Here is a 23801-nt window from a genome sequence, read left to right on the forward strand (position 1 = left end):
TGTGAATCTGAGTGTGTGGTGTGGCTGAGGTGTGTGAACTTGAGAGCGTGTGGTGTGGCCGTGAGCTGTGTGTGAACCTGAGTGTGTGGTGTGGGTGTGTGAACCTGAGCGTGTGGTGTGGCCGTGAGGTGTGAGTGTGAACCTGAGTGTGGTGTGGGTGTGTAAACCTGAGCATGTGTGGTGCGGGTGTGTGAACCTGAGAGCGTGTGGTGTGGCCATGAGCTGTGAGTGTGAACCTGTGTGGTGTGGGTGTGTGAACCTGAGAGTGTGCAGGTGTGTGAACCTGAGAGTGTGTGGTGTGGCCATGAGGTGTGAGTGTGAACTGAGAGCCCATGGTGTGGCCATGAGGGCCTCCCCTAACTATGGCCCTTTACAGATGTGGACAGCATGCTCCACGTGTCACATCCCCAACACACCCCCACGCCAGCTGACCCCAGCCCCTGGGGCTGCCAGACTCCCCTCTGGTCCGGTTTGGCAGTACAGACTGACCCTGTGGTGGCCGTGTCAGTGGTCAGGGTCTGCACTGGCGGTGGCTCTGACAGCCCCCAGCCTCCGGGACCCCTGCAGAGACTTACCGGTATGTGGCCGCCCAGGGGTCCCTGAGCTTCTGTTCATGGGTAACGGTGCACCCCGGCCAGCGACTGTGGGAGAGCAGAGTTGTGGGAAGCCTGCGTGCACGGAGCCCACAGGGGACCCCCATGCACACCCTGAAGTGAATCTCAGGCCAGAAATGAGAGGCTGTCAGGGTGGGCAGCCCTCACCAGAGCTGTCCCGGGTGGGCCAAAGGACACAGGAAGGCGGGGCTCCCGGGGCTGTTCCCCCAGTGCACAGCGGCTCTGAGGCAAGGTGGGGACATGGACAGCCTCCCCAGGTTTCTCCCCAAGCTGGAGCTGCGGCCCTGCTGTGAGCAGGGACCCGGGGAACAGCCGGGCAGGCTTACAGCTTCTGCACTCGGAGCTGTTGTAGGCCGGGAGGGTTCCATTCCCGCAGCGGATGCAGCTGGCGCTCCCATCCGCATTCCAGCGCCTGTAGCAGCCTGCGCAGGGCAGAGGACCGGCATCTCAGCCAAAGCAAAATCCACAGCAGCTCGGTCTCCCAGGAATGATTCTCCATTTTGAGTTTGTGAGATAATTTTCATCTGAAACACTAACGTGCTCTGGAGGTGCGCGGCGGGCTCAGGCTGCAGACGAGGATGCCCCTGGCAAGCGTGGCAGGGCCCTGGGACACCAACCCGAACACTGCGCTGCACACTCCCGAGAGTACTGGGCAGCAGCATCCAGAATGAACAGGCCTGCGTGGGGGCTTGTGCTCTGCAGGACTGGAGGATGAAGGCCAGCGTCCACAACCACCCAGTCCCCACCCCACAGCCTCCCCAGGACCCCCACCTGCAGCACACACCCCACGGCCTGCCCACCTACAGCCCCTGCCCCATGACCTCCCCCAGGACCCTCCCAGTCTCCCCCAGGACCCCCACCTGCAGCCCCTACCCCACGGCCTCCCCAGGACCCCACCCTGGCCTCCCCCAGGACCCCCACCTGCAACCCCCACCCCACGGCCTCCCCAGGACCCCCACCTACAGTCCCTGCCCCATGACATCCCCCAGGACCCCCCACAGCCTCCCCTAGGACCCCCACCTGCAGCCCCCGCCCCATGGCCTCCCCAGGACCCCCACCTACAGCCCCTGCCCCACGGCCTCCCCAGGACCCCCACCTGCAGCCCCTGCCCCACAGCTTCCCCAGGACCCCCACCTACAGCCCGCCCCTGCCCCATGATGTCCTCCAGGACCCACGGCCTCCCCAAGGACCCCCACCTGCAGCCCCCACCCCATGGCCTCCTGAGGACCCCCACCTGTAGCCCCCACCCCACGGCCTCCCCTAGGACCCCCATCTGTAGCCCCCATTCCGCGGCCTACCCAGGACCCCCACCTACAGCCCCTGCCCCATGACCTCCCCCAGGACCCCCCACAGCCTCCCCCAGGACGCCCCCACGGCCTCCCACAGGACCCCCACCTGCAGTCCCCGCCCCATGGCCTCCCCAGGACCCCCACCTGGAGCCTCCTCCCCACAGCCTCCCCAAGGACCCCCACCTGCAGCCCCCACCCCACGGCCTGCCCAGGACCCACACCTATAGCCCCTGCCCCATCACGACCCCCAGGACCCTCCACAGCCTCCCCCAGGACCCCCCACAGCCTCCCCCAGGACCCCCACCTGCAGCCCCTGCCCCACGGCCTCCCCTAGGACCCCCACCTGCAGCCCCCGCCCCATGGCCTCCCCAGGACCCCCACCTACAGCCCCTGCCCCATGATATCCCCCAGGACCCCCGCATGTCCTCCCCCAGGACCCCCACCTGCAGCCCCCACCCCACGGCCTCCCCAGGACCCCCACCTACAGCCCCTGCCCCATGACCTCCCCCAGGACCCCCACCTGCAGTGCCTGGAGCTGCTGACTTGTGTGCCGTGTTCCCTCACGCAGCCAGGCAGGACAGGCCCACCCCCCAGCAGCACGGCCTCCTACCCCAAGCTATCCCTTGGTCCACCTGCCACCCCCCATACCCTTGCACCCTCCCCAGGTCTCTCTTGGGGGATCCTGGAGAACCAGGCCTCATTTCTATCCCAGTCCAATGCTGCACCCAAAGCCACACCCCTCCCTTCTGCTGGGCATCACGAACAGCCCGTCCTGCCCACCAGCCAGGGCACCTTTAAGGACAGGAAGCACGCCTTACCCCTGAGTTTCTAAACATCTCTAACATTAAGCTCTGAGCTGAGCAGACACGCTGGATACTGACTGTGGTGTGGCTGCCGGCGCAGGCCACGGGTGGACCATGTGCCTCTGACCTTCATCATGGATTTTGCTGGTGTTTAAGCCGAGGCCATGGCCACACGGAGACCCGCGGTGGAGAGTGCGCCTGGGACCCGCACTCTCCCTGCACTGGGGACGGCCTCAGTCTCCCGGTGTCTCCTCGAACAGGGCTTGTGCTGACCTCAGGGAGGCTCCCTCTGTCTACTTGAGAGCCTCTGCCCCGGAAGGCCAAGCAATGGAGGCCACGGCAGGGAGCCCGACAGCAGCATGGCAGCGTCCCCAGAAGTGCCCAAAGCCTCCCCCAGCGGAGGTGACCAGGCTTCTCTGAGAGCTGCTGCCACTGGCCACACACAGGAGAAGCGCATCCAACACCACAGGCCTGGCACCTCTCCACATGCACCTGACGGCTCCCACCCTGTGCCCGGCCATGGGGCCACTTCGGCCCTTGGACCTCACAACCCCTGGCCTGGCCCCTCCACGGGCACCATGACCGCTGCATAGCTGCCTGTACCCACGCAGTGCCTGGGGCACGGAATCCCCCAGGAGATGCCACGGTCCCAGCACTCTAGCTGCCATGGGGTGTGAGTGCAGTGGCCACCACAGCTTCCCCACCAGAGGATGAGGGGCTCAGCCTCCTCCCAGCCCCTCTATTCTCCCTCAGAGCAGTACCCTCTTCCTCCTCCCTGCTCACACCTCAGATGTCACCACTGTCTTCCTGCGGCCTTCCCAGCCCCCATGCTCAGCCTCAGGCCCCCAGGCCCAGCCTCAGATCCCCCCCATGCCCACCCTCAGACCCCCAGGCCCAGCCTCCAACCCCCACACCAAGCCTCGGACCCCCACACCCACACTTAGACCCAGCCTCAGACCCCCATGCCCAGCCTCACTGACTGCTGCACTGTCCATCTTGGCCACGCCCTCCTCTTGAGGCCCCTGGGTCCCTAGGAGCAGCTCCTCCCGGTTCTTCCATCCCAGGAGGGCTGGGCCTCAGGAGGGGGGTGCCAAGGCCCTTGGAGGAACAGTCTGGGCATCTCAGCCCCAAGTCCACCACAGCCCCACCAGGAGACCACCCCAGGGGCTGCCAAGGAGTAGCCCTCGCACCTTCTCACTCCATCCTCCCCTCCCCTAGCTGCTCCGCTGGCTGTCACCAGACAGTTCCTTCCACAGCCTCCCAGAACCTCCCATGAACAGGGCGTGCCCATGGCACACTGACAGTGTCCTCTAGGGGTGGCGTCCCAGGGGCCCAGTGTCCTCTAGGGGTGGCATCCTGTTGAAGGGCATCTCTGGCTCCACCCACCAGGTGCCAGCAGCATCTCTGCCCAAGCAGAGACAGCCAAAACTGTCTTGGGCTTTGCCAGAGGCCCCTGGAGCCAGGACTCCTCATGAGAATGGCTGAGGTCATGGGCTGCTCCCGCAGACCCTTCACTCAGCACCTTTCACGCTTCCGCTCCCGCCCTCTGCAGGGTCAGCCTCCTCTCAGGGCTGCTGCTTGAGGCTGCCTACCCAGGAGACTCAGGTATCCTTCCCCAAGCTCCACAGCCCTCACCACTCTGTCCACCCCTCTCGCCCCGCAGCGCCTGTGAGCACTGTCCTTGTCACAAGGTCCCTCCGACCTGGGCACACACACACCCATGGCTCAGGAGCCAGTCTGGAATCTGCTAGGGACAAAGCAGCTTACCTGGGCCACACAGGCTTGCACCCGGACAGCTGGCGTTGACGCCCACCACATCCACGCAGCACTCGGGCAGCTGGGCCTGGAGGGGACACAGCAGTGAACTCCAGGACGCCCGCCAGGCAGGCTCATGCTAGAGCAGCAGCAGCTGATGGTACCATGTGAGCACTCATAATGCCCACAGTTCCAGTCCCTTCTGGAGTCAGCATGAGGTGGCCCTCTGTCCCCTGTGGGCCTGGGAGTGAGGAGGGGACTCACAGCCACACCAAACATCACTGCAGGACCCAATGTAGGCCAATCCCAGGGAAAACCTGAGCCTGAAACAGAGTAAAGCAGACCCAAGAGGTGCACCACGCCCAGACTAAAGACCTCACACCCACGAGGCAGTACCCGCAGGCCACAGGAGCACCCCCGACGTTCGGGGCAGTTCTCCGGACGCCTCTCCATCAGCAGTTTCCAGCTTGGCCCACAGAGGAAGTGCCCAGGCCTGGCTGGTGCCTAAGGGACAAATTCACGCCCAGGTGTGCTGGGTACTGGTGTGTACGGCATGTTCGAGGGCCCATTCCCTGACCACAGGCAGGCCGGACAGGCCTGGGGGCTCAGTTTGTGTGTTGACCATAGCTGGGCTGTTTCTCATGATGTGAGTGCCGTGAAGGGTGAGGGCTTCCGGGGTGACTGAGGAGTGTGGGAGAGAATCCACACTGCCAGGAGGGGCGCAAGTACAGCCCTTCAATTGCCCCAGCCAGGTCAGCAAGGGGGCCTCACCCCCTACCCACTCTGCCTCGGAGTCTGGAGCCTGCATTCTTGATCCACACTCTCTGATAGCAACTCAGTGTGCTGTGCCACTGCCGCTGGCTGAGCTGCTCCCAGTGGGGCCAGGACGCCTCATTGTGGGGGATCCACCTGAACCAGCCACTCCTGAGCAGGTGCTCACCTGGCAGGCAGCTCAGGGTTCCCCTCTGACCCCAACAGGGGACCCGGTCAGAACCTCCAGGCCTGGGACATCAGCGACTTCTAAACCTCGAAGGGTTAGATCCCTCTAGAGAACGGGCCCACTGCTCTCCACAGATGCTCTGGCTTGACTTCCTGGTGTGAGCCACATGGACACGTGACAGGGGCACCTACCATGCTCTCCATGGACTTGCTGGCGACTCCCACCAGAAGGCCAGCCAGGAGGGCGAGGTGTGGCAGTGCCATGCTGAGAGCAGGAGGTGCGCGTGACCTGCACCAGGGAGGAGGGTGGAGCCAGAATGGGGTGGGGCCGAGGCAGGGAGGGCGGAGTCAAAGGGGATGGTGTTGAGGTAGGGAGGGCGTGGCCAGATATGGGGTGGGGCCAAGGCAGGAGGGCAGAGCCAAAGAGATGGGGTGGGGCTGAGGCAGGGAGGGCAGAGCCAAAGAGGTGAGTGGGCCTGAGGCAAGGAGGGTGGAGCCAAGTAGAGATTGGCAGGGCTGTGGTGGGGAGGGTGGGCCCAAATAGAAATAGGGTGGGCGGAGCCAAATGGAAGTGGGCAGGGCTGTAGCATGGGAGGGGGCAAACAGAGATGGGGCGGGGCCGTGACAGATGGTTGAGTCAAATTGAGATGGGGCAGGGCCACAGCTGGGGTGCAGTGCCTTGACAGGGAGGGCGGGGCCCAATGGAGGTGGGGCAAAAGAGTGAGGGGTTGGGGCCTTTGGAGGTACTGGTGGGGCCAGTTGTTGGCGGGGGTCTTACCTGCCCCTCCAGGATGGGGGCTACCGACATCAGCCCCTTGCCTGCCGAGGTGGTCAGGGGTTAGCTCTGGAAGCTCATGGGCTTAGCTGAGCCCTGCAGACCTGGGCCCAGTCCTGCAGATGAAGGCGGCAGGTGAGGCCAAGGTCAGGGGGAGGGCAACCCATGTGGGCCATGGCCTACAGTAGGGGTCTGGGTCCAGTCCAGGCCCTCCGTCCACCCCCTTGCTGGACTCTGGCTGTCTAGCAGGGCATCCTGGAGGGACCGTCACTAGGCTGTAGGGGGTCTTGACGCAGCTGCCTCCAGGATCCTTTCCCTCAAGCTGGCTTCTTGCAGGTGAGAGTGCCTGGGATACAGGCCATCAGCCCAGCCTTTGCTCAGGAAGCAGGTATGGAATGCAGTGGCCCAGGCTCCTTCTGCGCAAACCCCCTCTCCCCTGCAAACCCTTCTCCCTTGTAAATGCCCCTCCCCTGCAAACCCCCTCTCCCCTGCAAACCTCCTCTCCCCTGCAAACCCCCTTCCCCTACAACCCTCCTTTCCCCTGCAAACCCCCTCTCCCCTACAAACCTCCTCTCCTTTATAAACCCCCTCTCCCTTGCAAACTCTCTCTCCCCTGCATTTGCCAGCCACAGGACCTGGTGCCATGGCCCTGCCTTCCTAAGTAATGGAGGAAACACCACCTCCCAGGCACACAAACCCTCATGTGGTATGACTGCACTGGCCCAGGGGCCTCCCTGGCAAGTTAGCCCCAGAGGGGCTGCAGCCAAGTTGGGCCTGGGGATCTCCTCTTGACAGGCCTAGGCCAGGGTCCTGGGACAAGGGCTGTGAGCAGCAGGGAGATGGGGGCCCTGGAGGACACAGCTCCAGTCCCCACCACAGGGACTATGGGAAGAAAGTTGCCCAGGTGCCACAGCAAGAGACTGAAGGCATGATCTGTCCCAGCATAATAAATAACTGAGTACTCAGTTATAGCAATGATACCAAACAGATTTGCTGATTAGTTATAGCAATGATATATTTACTGATTACTTAGTTATAGCCATGACACCTAATAGACTTAGATTCAATCACATAATAAATTATATAATCAATCTTATTACATCATTATTCTCTATTAATTTTGGTTTTAGTGTAGGAACATTTTAGTCTTATAGTATAGACATAATTGAGTGAAATATAACTCGGAACTGAAGGGACGTTATGAGAGGTGCTCAGGAGGTGAGAGGAAATGCCTCGTGGTAGCGCCAGCGTCTGGGGGAGGTGCCCGTTACTTAGCAGGCCATGAGGGGGAGTTTCCCTCTCACTGGGGAGTTCAGAGAAAACTCTGCTCTGCCGGCTCTTGAGGAAGGCCTGACACTGGCCAGCCGGCCCACAGACATCCGGGGGCTTAAACACCTCTCCGTGGTGCTGTGCTCTGATGGTCACCAACCTTGTCCACCTTCATGTTCCACTTTCCCACCCGATGCGCCCTTGTAAATTCTTAGAAGCTGTGAGAGGAACAGAGGAATCGTAAAAGCCTTTGCTCTCTCTGGTAAGTGCATGGAAAGATACTGACATAAGCGCCTCCCCTCCTTGCAGCAGCTGCCTGAGAGGGAGAGGCCCCCTGAACTCTCCCACATATTGTAAGAATGTGACTTGCTTGGCCCCTACCAATCATGTCAGATGAGTCACTCTCCGGCCCTGCCCCCTGCCTTGTATACAATAAATATCAGCGTGTCCAAGCACTGAGGCCACTGCTGGACTCCGCCCCTTAGTAGCAGTGGTCCCCTGGCCCAGCTGAATTCTTCTCTTATCTCTGGGTCCTTGTCTCCTTTTTTTCTACAATCTATCATGTCCTCACACAAAAGAACACCCACTAGACCCTGTAGGGCTGGACCCTGCAGGGAAAGTCCACTCCATCACCCGCTCCATGCTGGATTCAGGTCACGGCCCCACAGACTCACCAGGTTGCCTAGGTGTGAGTCTGTGGGAGAACCCATCTCCCCTGAAGCCTCCTTAGGTGCCCCTCCTCCTCCCAGGGGGCGCTGTGATCTTTAAAAGTCTCAGCCACTGACCCCATTAAAAATGTACTCTGCAGGCGGGGTGCCCTGGCTCCTGCCTGCAATTCCTGTACTCTGGGAGGTGGGGTGGGTGGAATGCTTGAGCTCAGGAGCTGGACACCAGCCTGGGCAACACAGTCAGACCCTGTCTCTACAAAAACTTTAAAATTAGTCAGGCCTGGTGGTGTGAGCCTGACTGAGGTCCCAGCTACTCAGGAGGCTGAGGTGGGATGATTGCTTGAGCCCAGAAGGTGGAGGCTGCAGTGAACCGAGACGGCACCACCGCACTCCAGCCCTGCGCTTCAGAGCAAACGCCATTGCTAAAAAAAAAAAAAAGCACGTTCTCCTGTGATTCACTCCCTCCCCTCTCTGATGTAACCCTTTTAGATAAGCACATTGAAGTCACAGACACACTGCTCATGCTGTAAGCAATCAAGTCTTATCTTAACATCTGCCTATCAGAGGCCATCCGCCTCGCCTCTGCTTGGTGGAAAACTCCAGACATCACAGGCCCTTCTCCCTCTCTGGCTAAGCCACAAAACATCACTTCAATTCAGGAATCAGAAGTCCAAGATTTCAATCAACACTTTCATCTGCTATTTAGTCAACTTTATGGAGGTGTAATTCTCATACGGTAAACCACATCCATGTAAGAGCCAGTGAGTCTGACCACCCTCTTGAAGCTGCCACCACAGCCAGGACAGGGCCTGGCCCTACATAGCTGCTGCCAGAGCTGGCTCCCAGCACCCAGGAGCTGACCGGGCTGCATCCGTCTGCATTTTCTAGGATTTTATACAAAGGGGTTGCTCACACTGACCTTTAGAGCCTTCCATATTGTTTATCTGCACTTTCTTTTTACGGCCAAAGGATTTTCCACCGTGTGGCCACACGTTGCCACCTCTGCCTGTTGGCCTGCTGGCGGGCGCCTAAACTGCTCCCAGTTCGTGCTGACTGGATTACACTGCGGCAGAGGCCCAGGCACACGTCCTCCTGTGGACACCTGTCTCCACTTCTCTTGGGTAAACACCCAGGAGCGGAGTGGCTGGCTCACAGCAAGGTGCGTGTGTAACTTTGTAAGACACTGCGCCGTCTTCCACAGTGGCCGTGCGTTCACCTTCCCACTGGAGGTGTGGGAGCACGTGTGCAGGAGCATCTATTGCTGGTCTGCACTTCCCTGAAGACTGTGATGGCCAGCATCTTCCCCTGTGTTTATCAGCCACTTATACCCCTTCTTTTCTGAAGTGTCTGCTCCCATCTCCTGCCCATGTTTAACTGGTGGTCTTCCTATTATCGAGTTGTAACATATGCTGTTTTTGGGGGCGGGGACAGGGTCTCACTCTGTTGCCCAGGCTGGAGTGCAGTGATGCCATCGTGGCTCACTGCAGCCGTGACCTCCAGGGTGTAAGGGATCCTCCTGCCTCAGCCTCCCAAGTAGCTGAGACTACAGGTGCACGCTGGCATGCTCGGCTAAAACACATATTCATCATCCTGTTTATGCGAATATTTTCTTCTATCTTGTGGTTGATCATTTTCTTATGGACATTTTTAGGAGAGCAGATGTTTTTAATTTTGATGACATTTTTAATAAAATTGAATGCTTCCATTTTTCTTTTTGTGGTTCTTGTGTTTTGTGTCCTAGGAAATCTCTGCCTCATGGTCACTAAGACTTAGGACCCTCTCCCAGAAGTGTTACAGTTGTGGCTTTTGTATTGTGAAGTGGAGGTCAGACGTCATTGCTTTTATTATGTATATCCGGTTGTTAAAAAGACCTCTCTTTCCATGTTGAATTATGTTGACACCTTTGTTGAAAATCAATGGACAGACATGGAGTCTATTTCTGGGCTTTCCATTCTGTTCCACTTACCTGTGTGTCCATTCTTCAGGGCACCGGGCTGGCTGGATTACTGACGCCTAATGTATCAACTCTGCTTTTGTTAATTGCTTTGGCAATTCTAGGTAACATGCATCTCTTATTTTAGACTCACTGCGTCTGTTTCTACAAAAAAGCCTGCTGTGACTGTGACTGGGAGCACTGACGTTTAACGGGATGGAGTCTTTTCACATGAGCATGCCATCTCTTCATTTCTCCGGGTATTCAACTGATCTCAGCACTGTTCTACAGTTTTCAGTGAACAAGGCTTGGACACCTTTTGTTAAGCTAATTACTAAGTATTTTACTTTTTGTTATTACAAAAAGAGCGGAATTTCTAATTTAATTTCCTGATAGTTTTCGGCTTCTATATAACTATAAAATTGTGCACACTAACCTTGATTTCTGAAATCCTGCTAAATTCCCCTTAATAGTTCCAACATTTCTCTGTAGCTTTCTCAGGATCCTCTACATAAATAATCATGTCATCTACAAGTAAATACAGCTTGACTTCTTCCTTCCCTTATCACAGTGGCTGGGACTTAGAGAACAATGCAGACAGAGTGAGAAAAGCTGTTGTCCTTGTTGCTGATTTAGGGACACAGCACTCAGTATTTCACCATTAAATGTACAATGTGAGACCAGGCGCGGTGGCTCACACCTGTAATCCTGCAACTTTGAGAGGCCGAGGCAGGTGGATCATTTGAGGTCAGGAGTTTGAGACCAGCCTAACATGCTGAAACCCCTCTCTACTAAAATACAAAAATTAGCAGGGCCTGGTGGCAGGCACCTGTAATCCCAGCTACTCGGGAGGCTGAGGCAGTAGAATCGCTTGAACCCAGGAGGAGGCAGAAGTTGCAGTGAGCCAAGATCGCCCCACTGCATTCCAGCCTGGGTGACAGAGTGAGACTATCTCAAGAAAAGAACCCAGTATAATGTGTAGTTAGGTTTTTCACAGACATCAGTTTATCAGGCTCAGAGGTTTCCTTCTGTTCCTAGTTTGCTGAGGTTTTTTATTTTTTTTTATCATAAAACAGGTGTGAACACTTCCAAGTGTCTTTTCTGCATCTATTTCAGTGATCATGCTTTTCCTTCTTTATTCTGGTAATGTGGTGACCACAAAGACTGATTTACGAATCGAAGCAACCTTGTACATGGGCGAACCTCGCTTGGCCAAGGTGCACTACCCTCCCAGGGTATTGCTGGATTTCACCTGCCAATACCTTCTTAAGGATTTTTGCCTGTGTTTATGAAGGACAGTGGTCTATAATTTGGTTTCTAGATGTCTTTGTTGGGTTTTGGTATTGGGTTGGTTATATTGCCTCATAAAACAAGCTGGGAAATATGACCTCCCTTTTTAAAAGAGAGAAAGGGTCTCACTTTATTGACAGGCTGGAGTGTAGTAGTGCAATCATGGTTCACTGCAGCCTTGAACTCCTGGGCTTAAGGGATCCTGCCACCTCAGCCTCCTGAGTAGCTAGGGCTACAGGCATAATTATTATTTTTTTTTGTAAACAGGGTCTCACTATTATTGTCCAGGCTGGTCTCAAAACTCCTGGCCTCAGGTGATCCTCCTGCCTTAGACTCCCAAAGTGCTGGGATTATAAGTGGGAGCCCCAGCACCCATTCCCCCTCCTCTTTTATTTTCTGAAAGTTTGCATAAGAGTAGTGCTATTTCTTCTTTGAATGTTTGATAGAATTCACCAGGAAATCATGTATGTATGCCCAGAATTTTCCCGACAGGTAGGTTCTTTGGTAATTAACTCAATTTTCTAAACAGAAAGAGGACTGTACAGATTTCCTGTCACTTTTGACAAGCTATATTCTTCAAAGACTATCCACTGCATTGAAATTGCTACATTTACTGGACTAAAATTGTTCATACAGTCTCTTATTATTTTGAGACATGGTCTTGCTCTGTCACCCAGGCAGGAGCTGTGGGGTGACCACAGCTCACCATGGCCTCAATCTCCAGGCTCAAGCAATTCCCACCTCAGCCTCCCAAGCAGCTGGTAACACAGGCAAGTGCTGCCACACCTGGCTAATTTTTAAATTTTTTGTAGAAAGGGTCTCACTATGAGGCAAAATTGAAGCACTGTGTTGCCAAGGCTGGTCTTGAATTCCTGGACTCAAACAATCCTCCTGCCTCAATCTCCCAAAGTGCTGGGATTACAGGCATGAGCCACCACAGTGGGCAATAGTCTATTACTGTCTATTGGATTCTAAGAAATAATGGCTCTTTTGTTCTTGATATTGGTGATTTGTGCTATCTTTCTACATTTTTCTTTTGAGACCGAGTATCCCTCTGTTATCTAGGCTGGAGTGCAGAGGCACGATCTCAGCTCACTGCAACCTTCATCTCCCAGGTTCAAGTGATTCTTGTGCCTCAGCCTCCCAAGTAGCTGGGATCACAGGCGTGTGCCACCACGCCTGGCTAATTTTTGTATTTTTAGTAGAGTCAGAGTTTCATCATGTTGGCTAGGCTGGCCTCCAACACCAGACCTCAAGTGATCTGCCCACCTCGGCCTCCCAAAGTGCTGGGATCACAGGCATGCGCCACCACACCTAGTCTATCTTTCTATTTGTTTATTTGCTTTTCAGAAGAGGTCGCCTGGGCTGGAGTGCAGTGGCACAGCTTAACCTCCTGGGCTCAAGTGATCCTCCTACCTCAGCCTCCCAAGTAACTGGCACCACAGGCTGAAGCGACCATGCCCAACTCATTATATTGTGTGTGTGTGTGCACCTGTGTGTGTAGAGATGGGATTTCCCAGGCTGGTCTCAAGCAGTCCTCCCGCCTGTGTGCGTGTGCGTGTGCATGTGCGTGTGTGCCTGTGCAGAGATAAACTCCTGGGTTCAAGCGGTCCTCCCGCCTTGGCCTCCCAAAGTTCTGGGATTACAGGCGTGAACTATGTCACCTAGCTCTTTCTTACTTCTTAAAAGTGACCATTCTTGGTAGAGGTTTGCCAATCTTTCCAATCTTTTAGGAAAAAAAATCAGCTTTTATATTGTTAAACTTCTCTGTTTTTGCGTGCTTTCTATGCCACTGATTTCTGTATTTTTATTTCCCTTTGGTGGACTTTGCTCTTTTCCCTAGCTTCTGGAAGAAATCCTAGGTCTCTGCTTACAGTTATAGAGCTCTAAGTACTGCTTTAGCTACACCCACAATTTTGATGTTATATTTTGTCATTCAGTTGGAAATATTTTTTCTTCTTCTGTTTTTTATTTTTTCCCCACTCTTGAGTTTGAAATATTTTCTAATTTCCCATTTGAGTTCTTACTTGGTTCATGGTTTATTCAGAAGTGGATTGTTTAACATTTGAGGTTTCCTAAATATTTTATTTGTTGTTGATTTGCAGTTTAATTCTTTTGTGCTCAGAAAGTGCGCTTTGTATAATTCTACCTTATAACATTCACTGGAACTTGTGTCAGGGCGTAGCAGTTGGTCTGTGCTGGAAAACGTATAATGTGTACTTAGGAGGTATCTGATAGGTGCTACTTTTTTTTTTTTTTTGCTTTTTTGAGATGGTTTCACTCTTGTTGCCCAGGCTGGAGTGCCATGACACCATCTCAGCTCACTGCAACCTCCGCCTCCCAGGTTCAAGCCATTCTCCTGCCTCAGCCTCCTGAGTAGCTAGGATTACAGGCACGCACCACCACACCCCACCAATTTTTGTTTTTTAATAGAGATGGGGCTTCACCATGTTGGTCAGGACTGGTCTTGAACTCCTGACCTTAGGTGATCCACCTGCCTCAGCCTCACAAAGTGCTGGAATTGATTACAGGTGTGAGCCGTGTGCCACCATGTACAGCCTGCTATGTGTAACTTTCTATAAATACCGTGTAGGTCAAGATGATGAGTGTTATTCACATCTTCCAGGTCTTAACTAATTTTTTTTTTTTGGTCTGTTGTTCTAAGAATTAGAAAGGAGGGGGTGTTAAAATCTCCTACCATGATTTTGGGATTGCCTGTTTCTCCCTCTAATTCTGTTGGTTTTGCTTCATGTATTTTGAGGCTCTGTGTGTAATGATGAATGTATTAGGCACGTTCAGGTCAAGATGATGAGTGTTATTCACATCTTCCAGGTCTTAACTAATTTTTTTTTTGGTCTGTTGTTCTAAGAATTAGAAAGGAGGGGGTGTTAAAATCTCGTACCACGATTTTGGGATTGCCTGTTTCTCCCTCTAATTCTGTTGGTTTTGCTTCATGTATTTTGAGGCTCTGTGTGTAATGATGAATGTATTAGGCACGTTCATAATTGACGTCTCGCCCTCCCTGCTTTCCCTTTGGTAATACTCCGTATCTTGAAACTGATTTTGTTACATAAATATAGTCACTTCTAATAAAAATTCAAAAATGAGCCAGGCAAAGCAGTGCACACCTATAGTCCCAGCTACTCGGGAGGCTGAGGTGGGAGAATCGCTTGAACCCAGGAGGCAGAGGTTGCAGTGAGCCGAGATCATGCCACTGCACTCCAGCATGAGTGAGAGCAAGACCTGTCTCAAAAAAAAAAAAAAAAAAATCAGCTACTCCAGCCTTCTTATGCTCACTGGTACATACATGTGGATTTTGCAGTCACTTTCAGCCTGTGTTTTTTATATTTAAAGTGCATCTTTTAGCAGAGTGTGATGGCACATCCCCCTAATCCCAGCCACTCTGGAGACTGAGGCAGGAGGATCGCTTGAGCCCAGGAGTTTGAGCAGCACTGGACTTCACCCTGGGGGAAACGACAAGACCCCATCTCTTAAAAAAAAATACCCAGACAGACACACACACACCCCACAGTGCATCACAATACACAGACAGACACACACACACACCACAGTGCATCTTTTGTAGATGTCATGTAGTAAATCTTGCTAAATCATCCATTTTAACAATCTCTGCCTTGTAACTGGAGGATTTAGTTCACCAAGATTTAATATGATCATGATATTATTACTTGTTTTCTGATTATCCCTTTGTATACACACACACATCTTTATTTTTCAGTGATTTTAGGTTCATAGCAAAATGGAGCTGAAAGCACAAAGAGTTCCTATCTCCCCTCTGTGCCCACACACAGAGCCTCCCTTACTGTAGCAGCCCACCCCGGAGGGGGACGTGTGCTGCAGCCACACATCACTATCAGTCAATAGTTTACGTGAGTGTTCTCTGAGCTCTGGTAAGTGTGTAAGGACGCCATCACTGGACTTCAAGTCTACCGTTTTTACTGCTTTGTTATTCGTTTTCTGACTGTCCCTGCGTCTTCTGTTCCTCTAGTCTCTTTCTGGCCCTCCTTTGCATTATTTGAATAGTTTTAGAAATTCCTCTCCAAGTTACCTTTCGGCCCTTTAGGTGTACCTCTTTCCATCATTTTTATAGTTGTTGTTCCAGGAATCGCAATATTCAACCTTGCTTTTTTACAGCCTACTTTGAACTAATATTATACTATTTTATGCAAAATGTAGAAACTCAGCCTATGGGCTCCCGGTTTATCAGTCAGTCACGTTCTTCACGGTGCTGTGCCTGATCTGCTGCTTTTCCTCTGGCTGCTTTCAATATTTTTAAAGTTAATATTTAGTCTTTAATAGTTTTGAGGTGAGGGTGTGGTTTTACTCACATTTATCCTGTTTGGGATTCTTAAAACTATAAATGTATGTCTTTCACCAAATTTGGGAAGTTTCTGGTTACTGTTTCTTCGAATATTTGCCCTGCCCCACGTGCCTCTTTTCTCCCGGGCCCCTGTAATCACAGAGCCACTGTAACATGTCAGACATTTTGATACTGTCCTGCAGGTCCCTTAGGCTCTGTTCATGGGTTCTGTTTTCTTCTCCTCTCCAATTACTTCCACCTTCCTTTTTTCTCCAGACTGGATGATTTCTATTCCTGTGTCTTTGAGGCCTCTGCCTATTTTCTCTGTTATTGTCCTTCTGTTATGTTGATTCAGTGAATTTTAAAGTTTCAGATCTTGGCTGGGCACAGTGGCTCACACCTGTAATCCCAGCACTTTGGGAGGCTGAGGCAGGTGGATCACTTGAGGTAAGCAGTTCAAGACCAACCTGGCCAATGTACTGAAACCCTGTGTCTATTTTAAAAAAAATTGCTGGGTGTGGTGGCACACGCACGTAATCCCAGCTGCTCAGGAGGCTGAGGCAGGAAAATCACTTGAACCTGGGAGGCAGAAGTCGCAGTGAGCCAAGACTGTGTCACTGCACTCCAGCCTGGGTGACAGAGTGAGACCCTGTCTCAAAAATAATAATAATAAATAAAATTTCAGATCTTGTGGATTTTATTGTTTCTTTTTTTTGAGATGGAGTTTTGCTCTTGTCCCCCAGGCTGAAATGCAATCGCACCATCTGGGCTCACTGCAACCTCCGCCTCCCGGGTTCAAAGATTCTCCTGCCTTGGCCTCCAGAGCAGTTGGATTACAGACGCCCACCATGACACCTGGCTAATTTTTGTATTTTTAGTTGAGATGGGGTTTCACCATGTTGGACAGGCTGGTCTTGAACTCCTGATCTCAGGTGATCCACCTGCCTCGACCTCCCAAAGTGCTGGGACAACAGCCGTGAGCCACCCTAGCCAGATCATGTATTTTTTTTGTGCTAAAATTCCCATTTGGCTCATGTGAAAATGTTTTCTCCTCTGCTGAGATTTCAAGCACTTTGTTCATTATGTGTGCATTTCCCATTTCTTCACTGAGCACAGTTACTAAGCCCCACTCTAAAGGGCTTTTCGGTTATTCCAACAGCTGCGTCAAAACACAATTGATGTTGATAGTCTTTTCCTTCCAGAATGGCTCACATTTTCCTGGCTCTTCATATATTGAGTAATTTTGAACTGTATCCTGTACACTGCAAATGTTACATTGTATTCTGTGATAATCTTCTTTAGAGAATCATCAATGTTTCTACTTAGCAGGCCGTTAATTTCATTAGATTCAAACTGCAAAGGCAGTCACACCTGCACACCTGGGTGAGCGGCGGCTCAGGGCTGCCTGCCCCAGGGTACACGCATGGGTCAGGGCTTGCCAGAAACGAGCAGCGTCCACACACAAGACTTGTCCTCCCCGGCTCTTTCTGGGGCTTCTGCTCCCTTTCCAGTAGCTGTGGTTGCCTAGCTCCTTCCCCTGGCTGCTCCCTGAACAAGGAAGATAATGTACTTTCTTTTTTGTTTTTTGGAGAGGTATTCTCCCTCTGCCACCCAGGCAGGAGTGCAGTGGCAGGGATCCTCTCGCCTCAGCCTCCTCAGTAGCTGGGACTACAGGTGCACACCATTACACCCAGATAATTCTCTTTTCTTTTGTAGAGACTATGTTGCCCAGGCTGGTCTTGAACCCCTGGCCTCCAGCAATTCTCCTGTCTCAGCCTCCCCAAATCCTGGGATTATAGGACTGAGCCGCCCTGCCAGACAGTAGACTTTGTTTGAGACTGAATCTTGCATTGTCACCCAGGCTGGAGTGCAGTGGCGCGATCTTGGCTCACTGCAGCCTCTGCCTTCTGGGCTCAAGTGATTCTCCTGCCTCCCAAGTAGCTGGGATTACAGGCACCTGCCACCAAGCCTGGATAATTTTTGTATTTTTAGTAGAGACAGGGTTTCACCATGTTGGCCAGGCTGGTCTCCAACTCCTGACCTCAAGTGATCCCCCTGCCTTGACCTCCCAAAGAGTTGGGGTTACAGGTGTGAGCCACCGTGCCCAGCCCAGATAGTGAACTTTCTATGAGCGCTTTAGTTACCCCACATTATTATGTGGGGACTGTGGCTGCCCTCAGGGTGAAGATGTAAAAACAGGAAACTGTGCTGGTTGCTTCCTCCAAGTTTAGACTTCCCTGCAAAGTGTGCCACTGTCCAGGCCCCGGGAGCCGTTTTTCACACTCTGTCCAGGGTTAGGGCTATGCCCATGGCACGGTCACTTTGTAAGAAGTTTATTCTTTCCCACTGGAAGTGGAATCCCACACATGGCTTTCTGTATCCAGAAACCAAGGAAATTCTAGTTTCCAGATGGTGGGCGCTGGTGTTGCTTCTCAGGTGCCAAATTCTGGGAAATAACAAGCCTGCAGTCTGGGTATGTGGCTCACACCTAAAATAGCAACTACTTGGGAGGCTGCATGAGCCCAGGAGTTTGAAGCTGAAGTGCAGGTGCATTCAAGCTGTCGGAGCCATGAACGCACCACTGCCCTCCTGCCTGGGCCACAGAGCTGGATCCTGTCCCAGAGCCAGACTGGGCACCAGAGCTAGACCCTGTGTCCAAAAAAAAAAAAAAAAAGCTTTAGCAGCAGAGAACTTGGAGAGCATGGCTGAAGGGATAGGTCTCTTCCTGCTACAGACCCTGGATCTCCGAGGGATAAACCTTCCATTGTCCAACAATGGCAGAAACCAGCCGTGAGGCAGCACTGCCTCAGGCCAGACACCACGTAAAGCGGTTTTACACACAAACTGATTCCACTAACTTCAACAATGCCTCTTATCACCCACTTTAAAGATGAGAAAAAGACTTGTGCAAGATCACACGGTGAGTAGCACACGGTGAGTATCGGCTGGGTTAGGCCTGGGCCTGGCCCTCTGGCTCCGGTGAACTGGCGTCTGGCGGAGCTGGAGCTGACCACACTACATGCTTTGCAACATTCAACAAACACATTCAGCACGTCTGGCCAACTCATGTAAAATCTTACAGAAATTCTCAATTTAAGCAGCAAAGGCAAGGAGCAGTGGCTCACACCTGTAATCCCAGCACTTTGGAAGGCTGAGGCCGGAGGATCACTTGAGGGCAGGAGTTTGAGACCAGCCTGGGCAACACGGTGAAACCCCTTAGAGAAATCAGTCAGGCATGGTGGCACAAGCCCGATCCCAGCTACCTGGGAGGCAGTTGGGAGGATCGATTGATCCAGGAGGTTGAGGCGGCCGTGAGCTGTGATTGTGTCACCACACCCCAGTCTGGATGACAGAGCGAGACCCCATCTCAAAAAAAAAGTAAAGACATTGGATTTAAAAAATAAATATACCTTTAGATATTAGATTATTAAGTAAAAACAGTAAGTGTGTTATAGAGTTCTCTAGCATGCCTGGAAGCAAAATGTATGATGACAAGAGCAATCAGTGTAACTGGAGTCCTCTAAGGTTCTGGAAGTACAGGATTATTTTTAAACAAGGACCACAGGAAGTTAAACGGACATATTTAATCTCCAGAGGGACCACTCAAAAAAAGACAAGGCCAGACATGGTGGCTCACACCTGTAATCCCAGCACTTTGGGAGGCCAAGGTGGGCAGATCACGAGGTCAGGAGTTCAAGGCCAGCCTGACCAACATGGTGAAACCCCATCTCTACTAAAAATAAAAATTAGCCGGGTGTGGTGACACATGCTTGTAGTCCCAGCTACTTGGGAGGCTGAGGCAGGAGAACCACTTGAACCCGGGAGGGAGACTGCAGTGAGCCTCCTGGGCAACAGAGCGAGACTCTGCCTCAAAAAACAAAACAAAACAAAAAACAAACACAAAGAGGCAGAACTAAAAAGCAGAGGAGATAAAACTGAATTTAAAAAACCTGATTCACGTCAAAGCAGGGAAGGGAGGAGGAGCAGGGAAAAGGGTGGGAAAACAGAAATCAAACCTGAAGGTGGCAGATGTCAACCAACAATCTGAAACCTGCACTGATACAAATGGCTGAAACTTCAATTAAGAAGTGTCGATTAATGTCACTCATTATTAGGGAGACGCAAATCAAAACCAAAATGAAATACTACTCCACACCCATTAGAACGGCTAGCAGCACAGAAACAGACACCAATGCTGGCAAGCATGTGGAGAAATTAGAACTGTTTGGAAAACTCTGCCCCTACCGTGAAAGCTCTCTCTCTCTTTCCCTCCCCCACAAAGAGGCTCCCTTATCTCTCTCTACATACCGCCCTAGCCCTCCCGCCCGGCCGCAGCCACCTCCCGCCACTTCTGCCTCATCAGCTCTCCCCAGCTTCCCGCCGCCCGGTTCCTGCCTCATCAGCTCTCCCCAGCTTCCCGCCGCCCGGCTTCCCGCCCAGCGGTTCAAACTGACCAAACGTTGCCCACCATCTCAGCTTTCTCAGCTTCCCCACTCCCTCAGCCCTTCAACCCCCTATAAAACAACCCTGCCCGTCTGAGAGGCGTGACCATTTTTCCTTTTTGTTCCAGCTGTCCCGCCCGGAGGCTCTTTTCACTCAATAAAGCCTGAACTTAAGGATTTTCTTCTAGCCTGCGGTCCAGTTTCTTTCCCAACGAGCCCAGTCTTCCCGCAGAGGGTAGGTCGATCAAGAACCCTTGTGTACTCTGCTGAGAACAGAAAATGGTATAGCTGGTGTGAAGAACAGTATGTCAGTTTCTCAAAAAATTAACACACACACAAAAACACAGAATATGACTCTATGACTCAGCAACTTTACTTCTGGGTCTCTACCCCAAAGAACTGGAAACCAGGACTCCAAGAGACATCTGTGCAACCATGTCCGTAGCAGCCCTGTTCACAACCGCCAAACGGTGGTAGAGCATACCACCCACAGATGAATGCATAGACAAAATATGGTCTAAACACCCAGTGGAATATTATACAACCCTGAAGCGCAAGAAACCTTCCACACATGCTGCAATAGGGATGAACCCTGAAAACACCATGCTAAGAGAAAGCGGCCAATCACGCCAGACAAACACCGTGTGATTCCATTCATAGGAGGTTCCCGGGGTCCGCAAATTCAGAGACAGAAAAGAGAATGGTGGTTGCCAGGGGCTGGGGTGGGGAGGAATAAATGGGGAGTTCGTATTTAAGGGAACAGTTTCCTTTCCTCCTTTTTAAAATTTTTCCTGCCAGGCGCAGTGGCTCAAGCCTGTAATCCCAGCACTTTGGGAGGCCGAGGCGGGTGGATCACGAGGTCAAGAGATCGAGACCATCCTGGTCAACATGGTGAAACCCCGTCTCTACTGAAAATACAAAAAAAAAAAAAATTAGCTGGGCATGGTGGCACAAGCCTGTAATCCCAGCTACTCAGGAGGCTGAGGCAGGAGAATTGCCTGAACCCAGGAGGCGGAGGTTACGGTGAGCGGAGATCGTGCCATTGCACTCCAGCCTGGGTAACAAGAGTGAGACTCCGGCTCAAAAAAAAAAAAAAAATTTTTTTCTTTCTTTTAGAGACAGGGGTTTGCTGTTGCCCAGGCTGGAGTGCACTGGTGCAAGCATAGCTCCCTGCCATCTTGAACTCCTGGGCTCAAGCGATTCTCCCACCTCAGCCTCCTGAGTAGCTAGGACTACATTCCTGCCACCACATCTGGCTAATTTTATTTTTATTTTTTGGTAAAATTGGTGTTTTGCTATATTTCCCAGGTTGGTCTCAAACTCCTGGGCTCGAGTGATCCTACTGAGCGTCTTAATGCAATGTGTACTAAATAAACATGAGGTAAAACAGGACCCACGTCCACTGAAGTGAGACTTCACATTTACATGCATGACCATTAGGCCCCTCATGGAGAAAGGTGAGCAGAGGACTGTCTCCATGAGCGTCCTCTATACACCAGCAGCGCCAGTCCAGTCAGCGGTCTCTTATCAGGAGAAGCTACAGAAACAGGCTGTGGTTTGATGGCAGTGAGACATGGGGTGGGGTCAGTGCCTAGCAGACAGCGAGCCGCCAAGGGTTCCACAGGCTTATCTCGGGCCAGGGCATGCTTAGCTGCTGGCGAAAAGGAAGGCCCAGTGGCCGTGCATCCCGTGGTGTGGGTGTGACTTACCCTCAATGCACGGCCTTGGGTCCCGATTATGTCTCGGAGTCTTGTTACCACAGAGTCTGTCCGTCTTGTGAATCGCACTAACGCGCTCAGCTGTGTCTAGACCGAAAAAGGGAGGGCATAGAACCAGGGGTCCCACCTCCCACCGTTTTAGGGCCAGAAACTCGAGTTCTAAGGTTCCTCTGGGGTCCCCTTGGCCAAGAGGCAGCTTGTTCAGTCAGCCAGGGACTTGGCTTTGTTCTTGGTTTACAACGCCGTTGAGACAATGAACAGGCAAAGGGTGGGAGGCATCCACAGGGTGTGACCCTGACAGAGATGCCGCACACGGAATACACAAAAGACTTCCACAATCCGGTCATCAGAAACGTGGACAGAAGCTTGGAAAACAAGCACGAACGGCGAGGCGGGTGGAAAGTGCCCAGCACGCGTTACTGCCGCGGAAATGCAAACGAAAGCCACGAGAAAACAGCACAACCCTCGGCTGTGTGGGCCCAAACAGCTGGACCTTCACACCTCGGATGCCACCCGCAGCTGCACACGTTCTGAGGAGAAGCAAACACGCGTGCCCACCGAACACCAGCACAGAAGACGCGTGACGTCCTCAGACACTGGACACCCACCCGTGCTTCCACAGATGAGAAGCACACGGCAGTGCCTCCCACCAGCTCCTTGTGCAAGAAGCTCAAAAACAGTCCCCCAAACCGTGGCAGACACAAGGCCACTCACACACATGACTCCTGACACTCCACACCCCACACCAGACGCTCACACGGCGCCTCAGAGGAGCTCAAAAACAGTCCTCTGGAGCCAGGGCAGACACAAAGCTTCACTCGAGAGACTCGACCCTTGGGAGTGGTGGAAAAATGCAGCACTGCTCCGGTCCAGCACAGCAGGCGGGGGCTGGAAAAGCCTGCAGGGCGACCTCCACGCATCACAGGCAGAGTCTACATCCTGACAGGTGTGTGGATGCCTCTGTCAAAACAACTGAACTGCACACAAGCGCTGTGCATTCCGCTGCATGTAAATTATGCCTCGGTAACTAAATAAATGCATTTTCTATTTTGAAAACCTGATTGGAGCCAAAAAGCTTAGTAATGGGGTGAAAATGTCTACAAGGCAATGAAAAATGTAGCGAGAGGGTAAACCGTGCTAGACACTTCCACCACGCTTGTCTTCCCTTAGAACTGGTTTCATGGCAAGTGTGGTGGCTCAGGCCTGTAATCCCAGCATGTTGGGAGGATCGCTTGAGCCCAGGCAAGGCCAGCACTAGCTGGCCCTTGGGTCCCTGGGCTTGGTGGTGCACACCAGTGGCCCCAGCTATTTGGGAGGGTGAGGTGAAAGATCTTTTAAGCCCAGGGGGTGGAGGCTACAGTGAACCATGATTACATCACCTCACTCTACCCAGGCCACAGAGCCAGACCCCACCTCAACAACAACAAAGAATCGGTTTCAATGAAGAAATGATGCCTCAGGTCACTATGAATTTACAGAATACCCTGGAAGACAACCCTGCAGAAACCACCGGCTGGGGCAATGGGTCAACGACACCAAGGCTCCCTGAAACTCCAGCCTCCCAGGCAGCCGGACTGAAAATGGGAGGCAGCGGGCAGCTGATGAGCGGGTTCTCCTGAGGAACCTCGGTACACACCCGTGGGTTTCTCACGCTGCAGAACCTCGGTACACATGCCCGCAGGTTTCTCACGCTGCGGAACCTCAGTACACACGCCCGCGGGTTTCTCACGCTGCGGAACCTCGGTACACACGCCCGCGGGTTTCTCACGCTGCGGAACCTCGGTACACACGCCCTCGGGTTTCTCACGCTGCGGAACCTCGGTACACACGCCCGCGGGTTTCTCACGCTGAGGAACCTCGGTACACACGCCCTCGGGTTTCTCACGCTGCGGAACCTCGGTACACACGCCCGCGGGTTTCTCACGCTGCGGAACCTCGGTACACACGCCCGCGGGTTTCTTACACTGCGGAACCTCGGTACACAC

The 23801-nt window shown here is 52.8% G+C and overlaps 1 protein-coding gene across 24 annotated transcripts in view; it reads right to left on the minus strand.

The window, feature by feature from the left end:
• C7H1orf159 (chromosome 7 C1orf159 homolog) overlaps window positions 1-23801 on the minus strand; it is a 33598-nt gene that overhangs the window by 6656 nt on the left and 3141 nt on the right. For 14 of the 24 annotated variants that reach the window (XR_013519715.1, XR_013519714.1, XR_013519711.1 and 11 more), the window contains exons 2-6: window positions 6179-6291; window positions 5593-5689; window positions 4474-4549; window positions 941-1036; window positions 576-641 (exon numbers count right to left, since the gene is read on the minus strand). Coding sequence is in view for 16 of the 24 variants with exons in the window: in XM_078329959.1 (XP_078186085.1) it covers window positions 576-641; window positions 941-1036; window positions 4474-4549; window positions 5593-5664 (310 nt within the window). In the remaining 8 variants the exon portion in view is untranslated. Of the gene's footprint in view, window positions 1-575; window positions 642-940; window positions 1037-4473; window positions 4785-5401; window positions 5690-6178; window positions 6292-21807; window positions 21904-23801 lie in introns of all 24 variants that reach the window. The other 10 variants (XM_054258676.2, XM_054258679.2, XM_035307248.3 and 7 more) reach the window with 6 other exon arrangements.

The sequence above is a fragment of the Callithrix jacchus genome, chromosome 7 (genome assembly GCF_049354715.1).
Source record: "Callithrix jacchus isolate 240 chromosome 7, calJac240_pri, whole genome shotgun sequence".
Classification (NCBI taxonomy): Eukaryota; Metazoa; Chordata; class Mammalia; order Primates; family Cebidae; genus Callithrix; species Callithrix jacchus.